Here is a 17,169-nt window from a genome sequence, read left to right as displayed (position 1 = left end):
TCCCAGAAATGCTTGGCTCCAAAGCCCAGGATGGAAACGTGCTCATTCAGTTGCTGTGTAAGTGTCAAGGAGACAGGGAGAAGTAAGGAATTATGGTCCTTGGAGAGCAGGAAAGAAGAGGACAGATTAAGGAGAGGGAGGCCTTAGAGGAAGCGACTTTCAAGATAGATCTTGAAGGATGAAAAGGGCATCAGCAGGTAGAGAATGAGCATGACGGCACTGCAGACAGAAGAAAGAGACTGAGCAAACTTCTAGGGCCGTTTAAGCACATGACACAGCAAGGTGAGAACAGAGCGGAGAGTACGCAGGAAAGGAGGCATGTGCCAGGGATGAGGCCAGCTAGCCTGGAGGCAGATTTTAAGGGGCCTTGAGTCCATCTTATGATTGCTGCAAATTTATTCTTCCCATAACTCTGATTCCAACACTTTAGGAAACATCAGTGGCTTACCATGGATTATTGGGTTGGAGGGGACATCTGTTTTATCTACCTAGTGTCTTTTTTTTTTTTTTTGATAACAGCCCTCTTATTTTCCTTGGGAAACCCTTGAATCTGATGTTATGTAGTTGTGGTAGAACTGACTCTGCCCTCAGTACCAGGGGTGAGTTTATGGCACAGGATGAGTCAATCAAAGCAGCCGAGCCCCAGTTCACGGCTGGTTCAGGGGTGGCATGTGATGCAACCAGGGTCAATAGGACTCAGAGCAGGGCTTTTTCTTCTAACTTGGGAGATGATAACAATGTCTAGTTTTCCTCTGGGGTTCCTAAGAGGATAGGGTGTGAGCCTGTCACTGCTAGATGCCATCCTACCTCCACAAGTGGAGAATTTGTCTGACAATGGAGCCAACCCAGAGGGGAGCAAAGGCAGGAGTGGGAAAAGTGATACTGAGCCCTTGTGACATTGTTTGTGTCCCTGAATCCAGCCAAGCTGAGATGTTCTGCTAGGCGAGTCTTCTTTTCTCTTTTGGCTTAACCCAGTATGACTTGATAACTGTTTACAATCAAGAGTCTTGACTAACATGAAGGTAAAATGCAACCTGAATAAAGTCAACTAACGATATCATGTCATGTCATCAGTGTGTCAATTACTTGGGCCTACAAAAGACAACAGGAGCTGGTAGATAGAAAGAGAAAGGAATAAACATTTGCCGAGTGCCTGTTACGTGACATACTGTCAGATTTGGTCCTCATAAAACCCCTGTGAGGTCCACGTTATGGTCCCTTTTTAGAAATGAAGAAATTGAGCTGAAGGCATATGAAGTTATTCACCACACAGCTGATAAGTATTAGAGCCTAGATTCGAGCTCAGGCCTTCTGCTTGTTAATCGAGTGCTCTTTCGACTACTGCACAGCTGGCTCACTGGTGCAAGTTACTCTGTACATAATAGGTATTCAATAAATATTTATCAAAGAAAGTCTTGGACATGCACAGCTTTAAAATAATTTGGTGATGGTGAAGGAACCAGAAAGAAATGAACTTACCGTGGTCTTGCGAGAGCCTGGCCAGCTTCGGGTCCTCGGGACAGGCCTGTGTCTGGATGACGTCGATTACAGCGTCCTGCTTCCCAGCCTGCACGTTCCTTTTACCGCTGTGGACTTTCATCACCTGGACTTTTCCAGGTGTGCCGTCATGGGCACCCACCTAAACACATGCAACAGGGAGAGAGTTGAGGGGCTCCGATGACATCCTTTCAGTTCTCTGCTTACTTAGGCTGTTCTTCATTCATTCATTCCTCATGGATAACACTTACTTATTATTTTATTTGATGCTGTGCACCACATCTTTTGTTCACCTGTGAATGGCCAGTGAATGCCCGGCACAGAGGCTGGCTCACAGTCGGCAGTCAGGATATTAATGGAGCACTGACTACCGGGCGGGCTCTTTGTACATTCTATCTCACTTAATCTTCGTGATTCTCCGTTATGAAAATATCATTAGTCGTCTTGATAAAGGGTTTAGAAAGGTTAAATTACTTGGCCTCTGGTCCCACAGCTAGTATTCTACTGAGGCAGGACTTGACCCCAGAACCCTGTGCTCTTGACCACTAAGGGATGCTGTGTTCCTTTTGCCTGACATTTCATCTCTCTACCTGCCATTCTTCTGTTTCTTCTCACGCCTTTCCACACTCCCTCTCCCCAGCATTTGTCAAACGCTTACTAAGGGTGAGGCAACATGCTAAGCTCTGGACATAGAGAGACGCAATGGACGTGGTGGCTTACCCGCTGGTCATGGAGACAATACACACAATTAACGAAGGTATAATGTGCCCAGTGTTACTTATGGAAGTACTGCTTACTGAGATGGAAACAGAGAGGAGGGGAGGTCAGTTCTCTTAGCTAGGAGACAGAGTGGGGGAAGACTTCAAAAGCAACTTTTATTAAACTGTACCTTAAAATGTAAGCAAGAGATTGATAGAGAGGATAAAGGACTACCCGGCAGATAAATCAGCATGGGCAAAGGCCTGGCTATTAGTGTCCTTGAAAGGGCAGCATGGAGGCTGTGGAGGAGGGAAGCACTGAAGAGAACGGGGGAAGAGATAGGGGGAGGAAGACTGGGGATGGGCTGAAAAGGGGAGATGGAAGGGGGCTGAGTTACGGAGGGTCTTGCATGCAAGGCAAAGGGTGTGGGCTTTATCTCATAATCACGGGGAGTCAGGCAGCAGAGAAACCTGATCAGATTTGCATTAGATCAGATCTGGGTAGACTGACATGAGGAGACGCTGGACAGAGAGAAGAAGTAGAACATTTCTGGCAGCCTAAGTGTTTTCTAATTCTCAGATGAGAGTGAGAGAGAGGGTTACTGTCCTTTCCTCTGCCACAGAGTGGGCGTGAGGGTTGACTGTGATGATACATTGGGAAGTACTTGGAAAAAGCTAAAGGAATTGACAGTTATAAGGCATGGACTATCCCGATTCTGGGTGGGAGCTACACAAACTCAGAGGAGAACAAAAGGAGGGGCCTACTTCTAAGTTACACAGCCAAGAATGAGTTTTCTAAATTGGGAAACATGACAAGAAAGTAATGAAGTCAATGTTTCACACAAGCATGGTGACTGCCTTCCTTCAGTGCAGCCCCGATGGAAGCAGTACCCGGCTTCTCTGAGGGCTGTCCTTGGGAATGGTCTCTGGAGACAGTTTGAGTCACAGTGGATTATGTATCTACTTACTTATAATTTATATTTGACCTCAAAGAGTACTACCCAGCTAGACCACCCACCACATTCACCTAACATAGTCTACATAACTTTCAACAATTTCCAAAACTCCAACCCACTCCATGAAAGTAGGAACACGTCCCTTGGGTGGTAGCCTGATCCCATACCTGGCTCTTGTCATATAGCCAGCACTGAAAACCGCTTTTGCTCTTTCATGGTCGATATCCTTAATGGTGCTCCTCTCCTGTCTTTCTCATATGTTCCTGATTAACCCCTTCCTGATCTCTGGCCTCATCACCCATTTATGGCCTTGCCCCTGCTTCTGACCTTGACACCCAGTGCTGCTTCCCTGGCTCTGGTCCCTGTCTTTCTTAATTAGTGACTTACTTCATCTTCGAATTATACTGCTTTGTGATACTCTGTAAAAACCCAACCTGGCCCAGCCTGGCCTCTGAGCCTACACACCAGTTCCGGTTCACGCCACCAACACGCTGTGTGACTCACCCCAGCCCTGCAGACAGCACTGCAACAACTTGATACTATAACATAAGGCTTATCTCAAACAGGTTTCTAGAATGTTTTGAGCACTGGCGGTATCCCCGGTGGTCTCCACTGTCAAGCATCTGACCACTTTAACTGTGTTGAAGGGGACAGTGTCCATTGGAGATGGATACAACACATATACAGTGTTTACTATTAAGAAAATCAACACCACATTTCATTTTTATAGTAGCTTATGGCTTACAAAGCACTTTAATGTACATTATTTCATGGTGGAGGATAGGTGTGGGGATGGTAGTTGGGTGGGGATCATTACTCTCTCCTCACAGATGAGATGACTGGGCTCAGAGACTAAGTCACTCTTCTAAGCAGGGCCTCGGAGCACAGCAGTTAAGGAGCTGAGTGAGTATCTCTTGATATTTTGCCCCAGGGTGCCTTGCTGAACTCACACTAGTCCCAGCCCTGATTCACGACTGATAAGTAGAAAATCTGAGCCTAGGGCTCAGTGCTATTGTCACGTTCATTGCTTTGGCAAATGCCCAACACCCCGGCATCTCCTGACTGTGTGCACAGCTGCACAGCTCAGCCTTTGAAAAGTCACCCATGAACTGATCCTGTCACATGTCTGAACTGCACTGTTTGGTCCAGAATCCTGGAACACAGATACCTTGACAAGATGGTTTGAAGGTGGGTCCTTTTCTGATTTACGAGATTCCAATTCACATGGCTCCTTTTCCTTCGTGTTTTTATCTTCATCTTCATATTTAGGGCTGAAATGTGAAGAGATACCAGCGAAAGAGTTAAGCTTAGAATGTTTAGATGACACTGCACCATTCAATCCTAAATGAAGTGAATAGGGAAAATAAAGTTAAGTAGTCATGAATCCTTTAAAAAAGAAAAAAGATAAGGGGACCCGGCTCAGGTGAACCACATGGATAGTTTCCCTGAGTTTCCAGCTGCTCCAGTCAATGTCAGAGCATTAGTTCCTGCTTAAGGCTCCTAATAACTCCCCCTTGCCTATAGGACGAACTGTCAGTCCTATCATGGGCTGGCCCTGCCTTTCTTTCCAACCCCGTCTCCCTCTGCTCCTTCCCTCCACTTTTGCTATAGTCTAGACACTCGTAATTCCCCAAACCTACCATCCTATTTTGAGCATCTCTCCCTTTTTATTTGCTATTTCCTTTGTCCGACATGCCTTCCACATGTTATATTGCAGGAAAACACAACAGTCTTCTCGATTTGTCTAAATCATCTTACCTCTGAGAGTCCTTCCCTGCTTCTCCCAAGCAGTCAAACCTTCTTATCGGCTCCCTAACAGGTTCTTCTTCTACTCGTGTTATAACGCATCGTCTGTGGATCTGTCTCCAGTTCCTCCACTTTGCCTTGTCAGTTAACTAAGAATCAAGTTATAGTGGCAGAACTCTCTTATTCATATGGCAATCCTCAGCACTGATGATGTGTAATCCATGGTAGCAATGGCACAGTGCGTGGCACAGAGGGGTACTCATCCTGTGTTCCCTAACAAATGAATGACTGGCACGCTCCAGTATAGAGACAACAGCTGCAGTGGAGGAGTGGAAGGAGACAAGGGGGAGAGTGTAATGAAAACCTAAGGATCAAGGACAGAATGCTGGGGAGCATCAACATTCACACAAGAACTTCTGTTTCTGGCATAACAGTGAACTAGATAGTTCTATGACCACATTTATATGGAAGGCAGAGGAAGAAGAGCCCTCAAAGGAAATCAGAAGGAGTGGTCATGAAGGAAGGAGAAACACCAGGAGAGAGTACTGTTCTGAAAGACAATGGAAGGAGTTTTAAGGAATTTCATTCATTCATCCAGTTACTCAGCACTCTTGTCTACCATTAAGGTCACACACTCGTTCTGTGATGAACAGGGGCTGCGAAGTGAGGGCTGGGTTCTAAGCCCCACTCTACCTCTTTCTAAAAGTCTAAGATTAGCCTTTATAAAACTTAAATTTTCTCATATTTAAATGAAAGATCACAGTGCCAATCTCCATGGTTGCCCCAAGAAGGAAATGTGGTTAAAATGTTGAAAGCCTAGCATTGCTCGTAGCACGTAATGGACTTTTAATAATCGTTGGTGCCCTTTTCTTCATTGAAGCATTTGCTGTGTTAGAATTACCCAATTCTTATGTGCCCATTACACATTGCTGATATTTCTCCTAAGTCACTTTACCTGCCTTGTTGATGTACGTGTCCTATTTTCCTATCCCCCAAGCTTTGTCCAATAGTTTCTACACAGCTGGATCTCCACACATAACTCTCAAATTAAATTTAATATTGTGACTTTTAGGAATACCATGAGGGAGAAGGGTACATTATCTCTGCTTTAAAACTCTTCTGGGCTAAATTTGTCTAAATTCGTCTAAATTTGTGCCATCCAATTTCGTCACCACTGGCCACGTGGTTATCGAACACTTGAAATGTGTTTGGTCCAAATTGAGCTCTAAGTGTAAAAGATATCTCGATTTTGAGGACTTGGTATTAAAAAAGGAAAAGAACATACCTCGGTAATATTTTTATATTGATTATATGTTGAAATGATAATATTTTATATATAGGGATAAATAAAATACATTAAAATTTCACCTCTTTATCTTTACTTTTTAAAATATAAAATACAGCTAGTAGAAAATTTTAAATGACTTATGTGGTTTGCACGTATTTCTGTCGGACAGGGCTGGTCTTAGCAATGAATTAGGGCGCTCAGGCCCCCCGGCTTCAGCTCTGCAGACTTGCCCAGCTCTGTTCCTGCTGCTCGCACACTGCATTTGATGCTCAAGCATTATCAAACTGTTTGTGCGTTCCTGCACTGGCTTTGCTGTCTAACCCTCTGTGTCCTTGCTGTACATCTTTCCTTGTGCCTACGACATACTTTCCACCGTTGTCACCTGCCCAGTTCCTCCCGGTCTTTCAAGATTCAGCTTAGTTGTCCCTTCAAGGAAGCTCTGCCAGAGTCTCCCCTCTGGGTTTGACAACTTCCTTAGCGGTGATTCTGTCACACTGCGATTTCCTATTGATGTGGTCATCTTCCCCTCCAACTAACCCCGACCCCAACCGCTTCAGCCTCCACTCCCATCTTGAACGGAGGGTAGGAAATATATTCTATTCATTTCTGTTCCTCAGAATCTAGCGGTGTCTAAACAGAGAAAAAGCTCAGTAAATATTAAACTAAATAGTCAATCATTTGACGTGTCTACTGTGTGCCCAGCACTGTGCTCGGTGCTGGAGGATCATTATGGGGTCATGAATTTAGGGTCAGGCAGGAACTCCAGGGAGACAAAGAGACAAAGAGAGGGAGACGAAGAAGGGTTTTCCCCCTGATCCAGCTCTTCTGTTTTTAGCCTCAGCCAGGAAATATTGATACTTGCTGTCCAGCGCTCACCAGCCATGTTTATTCTAATGCCTTAAAAAATAACAGCGTGGGAGAGTGACACAGTCTCTGAAGAGGCAGGAGAGAGCACTGCTCTGGACCTGCGAAGTATGAAAGATGCTGGGACACCAAGAACAAGAAATCCCTTGCCCCCAGGGAGCTCACAGACAAGGTGGGAAGGAGAGTGAGGGTGATCTGGCATGTGAGCAAACAAACGACATGAAGTGACATTGGTGCAAACATATGTGCACCTTACAGTGGTACCAAAGGGACGGGACTGGTTAATTTTCTCTAAAAGAGGGGAATCAGGAAGGCTTCTTATAAGAGGGGACATTTGACGGTCAGTAGAAGTTTGCCTCATTAAGTTGGGGTGAGTTAGTGAATTAAATGAGCAAAGGCAAAGAGACTTGAAACAGCACAGTGCATTTTGGAAATTGTAAGTTTCTGGGGAATCATGGCATTGTCATATGCCTGTTTGATTGTGTGACTGTCCCACTATCCAGAATTCCCCAGGGGCTAGCCCTCTGTCCCTGCCACAGCTCCAGTCATTAGCAAATGGCTGGCACACGCTGGGGACTCAGGATCTGCCGAGTGAGTGCAGGGTGGGCTAGAAGGAGGCGAGATGGAAAGGCTGGCAGGACCCCTGGGCACCTTCTCTGGTCCCGGCACCTGGCGAGGTATTGGGCCAGGTCAGGCACTGGAAGCACAGCTGGGCCATTGAGGAAAACTAGTTCAGTCGTCAGAGGGTCACTGGTTGGATCATTTGGGTTAACTGGATTCTGAAGATAAAGCTCACCTAAGCTCTTGATGGAGAGAACTCTTCCAAGGCTGAAAGTAAAGAGGAAATGGTCATTTTCATAAATCCTTTCAAATCAGACATCTGTCTGGGTACAGATCGTTAGAAACTAGACCAAAGGTGAGGCAGGTGAGGTCTCAGTACAGACAAGGGGAGACACTGACAACAGAAAGTTCCATGAGCTGTTGCCAGTAGAACCGCAGATCAATCCAAAAAGAAAACGAGCGTTTGTGAAGTCACGGTGCATGCTAGAGGGCGTGTGTAATTTGACTTAGAAGAATAAATTGTTCTTTGCACGCCTTTCCAGGAATGCGTCTGTAGAACAGAGAAATGTTAAATCATATGAAGAAATGTGAATTTGTGGTATTTGAGCAATGTTTCAGTGGGCAAAATCGGTCTATGCAAATGTGCAAATCACGCTGGGAATTCTCCCTCACTGAGCATGCGCACTCTGATAAAAAATCAGCTCCCACATGATCTGGATTTGACTGCATTAAAGTTTTATTCCAGAGACCACAACATAGCCCCTCATTTATTCAGTTGTGACATGTCTGATGCCATGCTTTATTTGGAATCTAGCCAAGAACTCTGAAGAAAACAGAAAATACCTAAGCATCCAAACGCTGCCACAAAGCCCAGGCCTAATAGCTCACATATGTTCCCTTGAGGAGAGCCCGCAGGCCTTCATTCTGGGACTATTGGCTTTTACTTTCCATATAATTCTAGCAAATTGGACGACAGTGCTGGCGGAATGAAAGGTCAGGGAGCTTGGTTTATATCTCTGCTGCATTATTTACAGGTTATTTAACCTCTCTGAGCCTTGAGTTGAGTTCTCCTCTGTAAAATGGAAGCCGTGACACCAGCTCACAGGGTGACCAGGAGGATTAAGTGCTACGATGTATGCACAAGCGCCCGGCACACAACAGGGACTTGGGACATGCCTGGCCGCATGCAGACTCACTGTTACACACAAAGATACAGTAGAGAGAAATGATAATTTTCAGAAAAGAGACAACAATTACAGCAAACAGACTTGTGGTGGTTTGGTGTGAAGGCAGCCAGCTCTGGACACCTGCAAGGCCCAGGAGCGTCTCCTGAGAAGGGCACTGAGCCCCTCAGCCCCCGGGGCTCCAGAGCATTCGCGTCCTCAGGAAGAGGTGGGATCAGATTCCACCCACTGAGCGCGACAGTGCTGACCAAACGGGATGCATGTCTGAAGGGTAAAAGGTTTAAAAATTGAAGATACTTTCATGCTTTTTTATTTTAATAGGATAAAATTTGGTCATTTGGAGAGTTCACTTGTGCAGAAAGTTTATTTGCTGATGTTGCCGGGTAAGTGAAGCATTCTAGTAGAATGTTTCTCCTTTCATTAATAGGAATAATAATCATTTATAGTGTTCTGTCTATAAAGTGTATCCACAAATGATCAATCCTTTCCAGTAAGCATAAGAAAGCTGAAGGATCTAGACTAAATGTACCCCATGAGAGAAGAGTAGAACCTGAAGGACCCCGTGACAACATGAGGGAAGCGCCTACTGTGTGCCAGGCACTATCCTAGGTGCTCAGCCACTTTGACTTTGTGCTCTCAGCAATTCAGTGAAACACGTATTGGTCCCCACATTTACTGAGCATCTGCCACTGCAGATGTGGCAACCACGGGCACATGCTTCCTGCCCTCGTGGAGACGACAGCATTTTACAGAAGACACTGCTGAAGCTCGGAGAGGTAAAACGCTGGAACAGACGCCAGCACTATTAAACCGCGTACCTGAATTTAACTATTTTCATTCTCACCATGACCCCAGATGTGGGTGCTCTATTCTTGCTAGTTTACAGGTAAGGAAATGGAGCTGGAAGATCACACAACCAGGAGCTGAGACTGAGGCCAGGGATTCTGCTTGGACCCTAATTAACTTGCTACATTGCCCTCAAGGTGGCACCTGGCACTGTGCCCACCAGGAGCCCAGAAAATATGCCTTCGAGGGTCTGGTCATTCTCGTGAAAGCACAGGATATACAAATTTAGCTTGTGCCAAACAACTCTTCTCTCTGAAGGGACAGTTATTAAAGGCCAGTTGCTGCTGCCCACTGTAGAGAAGGGGCTGGGGATGGATTGGAACCATCTTCTTCCACCCCGTGACACATTTTCTGTTCCCGAAATGGCAGGGCTCAGGCTTCAGAATCGTGGCAGCTGGAGTCTGGATAAGCCTCAGAAATCTGGGGAAAATCAAAACACAAAGACCTTCCTTCCCTCACGAAAGAAACTACTTTAGCATCAACTCTGTACACTTGTTTTAGTTATAAAGCTGGTAAGAAGAGAGGAAACAATACCTTTTGGAGTTCTTCGATTCCAACTTCATAAGTTGCTAAAATGAACATGAAAAAAATTATTTCAGGCAGTTTCTCACAGCAGCCAGGACCGTCGCCATTATGAGCGAGCGCAGAGTCCGCTCCCTCAGCTTTCAGAGCAACCAGCCACGCGAGGCTCTGTCTACGTGGTTTGGGAAATTCTCGGGTCCCTGACCGTGGTTTTAACATCTGTGGGGATTTCCAGGATGGAATGTGCAGTCAACGAAAACATTTGAAACAATTTTCAGTTTCCTTTTTGGTAAACAGAGTCGTACTCCCTGATTAAGAGAAAACACTGAGATTTCGTGGTGGCAGTGAGAAGGCAAGCTTGAAAGGACAGGGAAAGGAAAGGCCACAGAGCTCAGATCCCGCCCCGACACCAGGGCGCCACGGTGTTCCAGATTTTTCTGATATTTCTGTGGATTTTAGTTAAAGACACGATGCCAGCCTTATTAATGAACACAAGTAGTGGCAAGACTTTGGGTCCAGTCCTGCCATTTCCTATCTGTGGGCCTGCAGACAAATTCCTCTATTTCTTTGAGCTTCAGTCTGCTCATCTGTGAAATGGGGTCGCTGGTACCTGCCTTACAGAGTGAATGCGGAGATTACAGGAGACAATGTAAGAAATGTAACATACCTAGCAGAGCACCAGACAGTGTGTAGAAAGTACTGTGTTTTTTGATAAAATTCCTGATTTGATTTCTTTGCTTAAAAGTTTCCCCTTACAGTTACTGACTATGCATGCATAATGAATAGGATTCCCTGTTTCTTTTCTCTTTTTTGCTGCTAGAATCCTGAAACTTTAGTTTAGAAAACTGACCAGACAACACGTTGCATTTCTAAGCCATTATTATTCTAAACATACAATCCATCAATAAAGTAAGGGAAATCCTAGCTTTTCTTTAGGGACTGCCCACACATGAGTGTTGACACACAGACCTAAAATTCTGTGTGGATGATTAATAATAGGTATTATTTTCACCGATTTTTGAATCAAAACATATTATTCTTCTATTACTGCTTTAAAAACTTTGTTTACTATTGATACATTAAAAATATCTGCTTATGATGCAGTTTGCCCAATATCCATTCCAAGTATGGATTTCTTTTTCAATTTTAAAAATGATAATTTCGTCCCTCCCTCAAATTATTTACCATTCTATGTTTTTCAAAGAATTAACAAATCATGATCTCTGCTTCTCCTTGCCACCTGGAGGAGAGGGGAAATATTATTTTCTCTAAGAAATGGGGAAACCAACGCTCAGAGAGGGCTGAGGGGCTTACTTGCCAAGGCGAGTAAACAAACATAATACACACACAATTAATAATGCGTTCATAATTTGATACTGCTTTTTCACAAAGTGGAGATTCTCCAAAGGTAAGTTTGGTCATCAAAACTTGCTCCCAAGGTAGGAATATAAAGGACAAAGGACTCTACCCCAGGGAGTCAGGAAGGGACCAGCAATTACAACAGGAGGATGCAAAGCACAGCATTGGAGCCCTCGCTCACTCTCCATATGGAGTTATATAACTCTCTCTCCACTGAAGAGCTTTATCTCAGCTGGGAGAAAAAGGACAAATATCAGAGGATGGTCCTCAGCAGCCTTCAAGTACCTGCATCGTAACGTTATCATGTCTGTCCGGGCCTCAGCTCTTTCTCCATGTACTACCTTCCCGAGTGACCTTGGACAAGTCCCTTTATCTCTTTTAGGCCAGGAGGTATGACGATTGGTACTAATATTATAAAAACAATAATAATAAGCAGCTAACATTCTTTACACTTATAGGTAGCAGGCATTATGCTAAGGGTTTAAATGCATGATTTCACTCAATTGTCACAATGATCACTACTAACATTTCAATTTTACTGATGAGGAAACACACCCAGAGAAATGAAGTAACTTGCCCAAGGTCACTCGGTTAGGAAATGGCTTTCAAACTTTCTTTCAGCCACAGAATCATTTGTTTAAAAGGAATATTAACCAGGAGCATAAACAGAATTTGTCCAGTTTAAGTGATCCCCAAGGGTCTCCAGGACCCCTCAGGACAGCCCTGGGACCTAGGAAGCACAGTCTGATGATTAGTGATGTTGAACATCTTTTCATGTGTTTATTGGCCATCTGTATATTTTCTTTGGAAAAATGTCTGTTCCTATCCTCTGCCCACTTTTTCATCAGGCTGTTTGTTTTTTTGTTGTTCAGTTGTGTGAGTTCCTTATATATTATGGAGATTAACCCCTTATTGGATACATGATTTGCAAATATTTTCTCCCAGTTGGTGTGTTGTCTTTTTGTTTTGATCCTCATTTCTTTTGCCTTGCAGCTCTTTAGTCTGATGAACTCCCACTTGTTTATTTTTTCTTCTGTTTCCCTTGTCTGAGAAGACATGGTGTTCAAAAAGATCCTTTTAAGTTCCATGTCAAAGAGTGTACTACCTATATTATTTTCCAGGAGTTTTATGGTTTCAGGACTTATCTTCAAGTCTTTGATATATTTTGAGTTTATTTTTGTGTACGGTATGAGATAATGGTCTACTTTCATTCTTTTGCATGTGGCTGTCCAGTTTCCCAACACTATTCATTTAAGAGACTGTCTTTTCTCCATTGTATGTTCTTGGCACCTTTGTCAAAGATTAGCTGTCTGTACATGTGCAGTTTTATTTCTGGGCTTTCAGTTCTGTTCCATTGATCTGTGTGTCTGTTTTTGTACTAGTACCATGTTGTTTTCATCACTATGGCTTTGTAGTACATTTTGAAGTCAGGGATTGTGATCCTTCCAGCTTTGTTCTTTTTTCTCAGTATTGTTCTAACAATTCAGGGTCTTTGGTTGCCCCATATGAATTTTAGAATTCTTTGTTCTATTTCCGTGAAGAATGTGGTTGGGATTCTGATTGGGATTGCATCGAATCTGTAGATTGCTTTGAGTAGTATGGAAATTTTAAGTATGTTTACTCTTCCAATCCATGTGCATGGAATCTCTTTCCATCTCTTTACGTGATTATCTATTTCTTTCAATAATGTCCTATAGTTTTCATTGTATAAGTCCTCCACCTCCTTAGTTAAATTTATTCCTAGGTACTTTATTCTTCTTGTTGCAATTGTAAATGGAATTGTATTCTTGAGTTCTCTTTCTGTCAGTTCATTATTAGAGTACAGGAATGCAACTGATTTTTGTAAGTTGATTTTGTACACTACAACTTTACTGTAGTTATTAACTATTTCTAATAGCTTTCCAATGGATTCTTTAGGGTTTTCTATATATAAGATCATGTCATCTGCAAACAGTGAGAGTTTCACTTCTTCGCTCTCTATTTGGATTCCTTTTATTCCTTTCTCTTGCCTAATTGTTCTGGCCAAAACCTCCAGTACTATGTTGAATAAGAGTAGTGACACTGGGCATCCTTGTCTTGTTCCTGTTCTCAGAGAGATGGCATTCAGTTTTTCCCCATTGAATATGATGTTGGCTGTGGGTTTGTCATATATGGCCTTTATTATGTTGATTATTATATTATTATATTATTCTTCTATCCTCATTTTTTTAAGAGTTTTTATCATAAGTGGATGTTGGATCTTGTCAAATGCTTTCTCTGCATCTGTTGAGATGATCATGTGGTTTTTATTCCTCATTTTGTTAATGTGGTTTATCACATTGATTGATTTGCAGAGGTTGAACCATCCCTGTGTCCCTGGTATAAATCCCACTTGGTCATGATGTATGATCCTTTTGATGTATTGCTGTATTTGGGTTGCCAATATTTTGTTCAGGATTTTTGCATCTATGTTCATCAATGATATTGGCCTGTAGTTTTCCTTTTTTGTGTTGTCCTTGTCAGGCTTTGGTATCACAGTGATGTTGGCCTCGTAGAATGTGTAAGGAAGTGTTCTATCTTCCCTAATTTTTTGGAATAGCTTGAGAAGGATACGTATTAAATCGTCTCTGAAAGTTTCATAGAATTCCCCAGGGAAGCCATCTAGTCCTGGGCTTTTATTCTTTCAGATTCTTTCGATTACTGTTTCAGTCTCTTTACTTTGATTGGTCTACTCAGATGCTCTATTTTTTCTTGATTCACCTTTGGGAGGTTATAAGAGTCTAAGAATTTATGCATTTCCTCTAGATTTTCCATTTTGTTGGCATATAGTTTTTTGGAGTGTTCTCTTATATTCCATTGTATTTCTGTGGTATCCATTGTTATTTCTCCTCTTTCATTTCTAATTTTATTTATCTGAGCTTTCTCTCTTTTTTTCTTTGTAAGTCTGGCTAGGGGTTTGTCAATTTTATTTATCTTCTCAAAGAACTAGCTCTTTGTTTCACTGATCCTTTCTACTGCCTTTTTTGTTTCAATAGCATTTATTTCTACTCTGATTTTTATTATTTCTCTCCTTCTGCTGACTTTGGGCTTTGGTTGTTTTTCTTTTTCTAATTCAGTTAGGTGTAGTTCGAGATTGCTTATTTGGGATTTTTCTTGTTTGTTAAGGTGAGCCTGTTTTGCAATGAATTTCCCTCTTAATATGGCTTTGGCTGCATCCCATATGAGTTGGTATGGTATGTTTTCATTTTCATCTCTCTCCAGATATTTTTTTATTTCTTCCTTAATTTCTTCAATGATCCATTGCTTGTTCAATAGCATGTTGTTTAGTCTCCACATCATTGTCCCTTTTTCTTGTAATTACTTTCTAGCTTTACAGCACTGTGATCAGAGAAGATGCTTGTTATTATATCAATTTTCTTAAATTTATTGAGGCTTCCCTTTTTTCCCAACATATGGTCTATCCTTGAGAATGTTCCATGCGCACTTGAGGAGAATGTGTATTCTGCTGTTTTTGGATGGAGTGTTCTATATATGTCTATTAAGTCCAACTGGTCTAGCTTTTCATGTAATTCCACTGTACTTTGGTCTACCAGTTGAGTTATATAGTTTTTTATGCTATGTTTCTTTGTTATCTCCTTATTTATTAATTGTGTCTCCGTTCTGCTTTTTTGTTTAGTGGTTACCATGAGGTTTGTATTCAAAATCTCGTGGATAACATAGTCCCATTTCTGATGGCCTCTTATTTCCTTAGACTAAACCAATTCAGTCCCTTTACTCTTCCCCTTCTAAGTTGTTTTTCTGACATCTTATTCCATCTTGTATTATGACTTTGTGGTTAAAATGACAAGACTATCTTTGTTTTTGGTGTTTTCCTTCCCTTTTTCTTTAATGCTATACTTGAGTATTTGCTATCCTGTTCTGATTCTCCTTACTCCATGTTTTGTAACCTCTTTCTCCCTTTTTTTTCAGGTATGAGGGCCTTCTTGAGGATTTCTTCTGGGGGCAGGGGTCTCATGGCTATGAACTCCCTTAGTTTATGTTTGTCTGGGAAAGTTTTTATTTCTCCATCATACATGAAGGATATTTTCACTGGATAGAGTATTCCTGGCTAAAAGTTTTTATTCTCCAAAGATTTGAATATGTCATTCCATTCTCTCCTAGCCCGTAAGTTTTCTGCAGAGAAATCCACTGAAAGCCCGATAGGGGTTCTTTTGTAGGTTATTTTCTTCTGCCTTGCTGCCCTTAGAATTCTTTCTTTGCCATTCACTTTTGCCAGTTTCACTACTATATGCCTTGCAGTAGGTCTTTTTACATTGACATATTTAGGAGATCTGATATACTCTTCCACATGGATTTCCATCTCCTTCCCTAGGTTTGGGAAGTTCTCTGCTATTATTTCTTTGAACAAGGTTTCTGCTCCATTCTACTTCTCTTCTCCTTCTTGAATACCTATAATTCTTACATTGCATTTCCTAATTGAGTTGGCTATTTCTCAGAGACTCTCTTCTTTTCTTTTTAGTCTTAGTTCTCTCTCCTCATCTATCTGGAGCATTTCAACATGTCTCTCCTCGATTATGCTGTTTTGCTTGTCTATGATGTCTGCTCAAGCATTCAGGGAATCCATATTTTGTTTTATTTCTTCCATTGTGTCTTTCATCTCTAATATTTGTGACCAATTCTTCTTTATAGTTTCAATTTCTTTTGTGAAGTAGCTCCTAAACTCATTGAATTCTTTCTCTATATCCTCTTTTAATTCGTTGAGTTTTTTGATGATAGCTACTTTGAATTCTTTGTCATTTAGATTACATACTTCTGTGTCCTCAGGACTGATGTCTGGGTACTTGTCATTTTCTCGCTGGTCTGGAGATCTAACATAGTGTTTGATATTGCTAGAGGGAGTGGGTCTTTTTTTCCCCAGCATACTGGTGTTATTTGGTCACAGTTACTGCCTATCACCACTGGGTGGGGGTTGAGAGCTGCGTAGTCTGAGCCCTCTGCCTTCCATGAGATGCCAGGCAGTGGAACCCGGCTGGGCAGCTGGTAGGAGGGGCACTTTCTTCTGCATGCTCTCAGGGTTTTCTCACTCTGCTCTCGCTATCTGCTTTCCTGGGGTGTTGGCTTGATGAGGTCACCCCCCAGCAAAAGCTTTCACCCCAGTAGAGGGCTTCCCTCTAGGCTGCAAGGGCCCTCAGGGATCCTTGATGTTCCCATGGACAAACCTTCCTTCCCCCATTCCTTTCCTCCTGGAGGCCTCCCACAGCCTCGGATCACAGTCTTTATGGGAGGGAGCAAAATTTCCACCTACCACGTTCCACTGCCTCCAAGGGGGGCTGCAGCCTCTCTGCCCTCTGTCGTATCACTGCCTGGGTCTCTCTGACTTTTTTTGTGTTCTGTTTGGATGTCTTCTGTTGGAGTATGAATGTCCTTTTCATTGTATGTTGGAGGGGAGAGATTACCAGGAGAATTTACTCCACCATAATGCTGACATCACTCCATTTTGAGTTAATTTTTGTATAAGGTGTGAGACTTAGGTGAAGATTTATTCGTTTTCTTACCTATGGATATCCAATTGCTCCCACACCACCAGTAAAAGTTATCTTCCCTCCATTGTATTGCTTTTTACAACTTTGCAAAAGAAAAAAATCAATTGGGCATATTTGTGTAGTTCT

General features: G+C 42.6%; 1 protein-coding gene across 3 annotated transcripts in view; it reads right to left on the bottom strand.

The window, feature by feature from the left end:
- FYB2 (FYN binding protein 2) overlaps positions 1-17,169 on the bottom strand; it is a 123,272-nt gene that overhangs the window by 37,972 nt on the left and 68,131 nt on the right. For 2 of the 3 annotated variants that reach the window (XM_046661062.1, XM_046661063.1), the window contains exons 6-9: positions 10,175-10,209; positions 7,846-7,877; positions 4,320-4,422; positions 1,480-1,639 (exon numbers count right to left, since the gene is read on the bottom strand). In XM_046661062.1, coding sequence (XP_046517018.1) covers positions 1,480-1,639; positions 4,320-4,422; positions 7,846-7,877; positions 10,175-10,209 — 330 coding nt within the window. The remainder of the gene's footprint in view (positions 1-1,479; positions 1,640-4,319; positions 4,423-7,845; positions 7,878-10,174; positions 10,210-17,169) is intronic. The other variant, XM_046661065.1, reaches the window with a different exon arrangement.

Source organism: Equus quagga, chromosome 5, assembly GCF_021613505.1.
Source record: "Equus quagga isolate Etosha38 chromosome 5, UCLA_HA_Equagga_1.0, whole genome shotgun sequence".
In the NCBI taxonomy this organism is placed as follows: domain Eukaryota; kingdom Metazoa; phylum Chordata; class Mammalia; order Perissodactyla; family Equidae; genus Equus; species Equus quagga.
The sequence above is the reverse complement of the archived record's forward strand: the minus strand, read 5'-3'. Positions and strand labels throughout refer to the sequence as shown.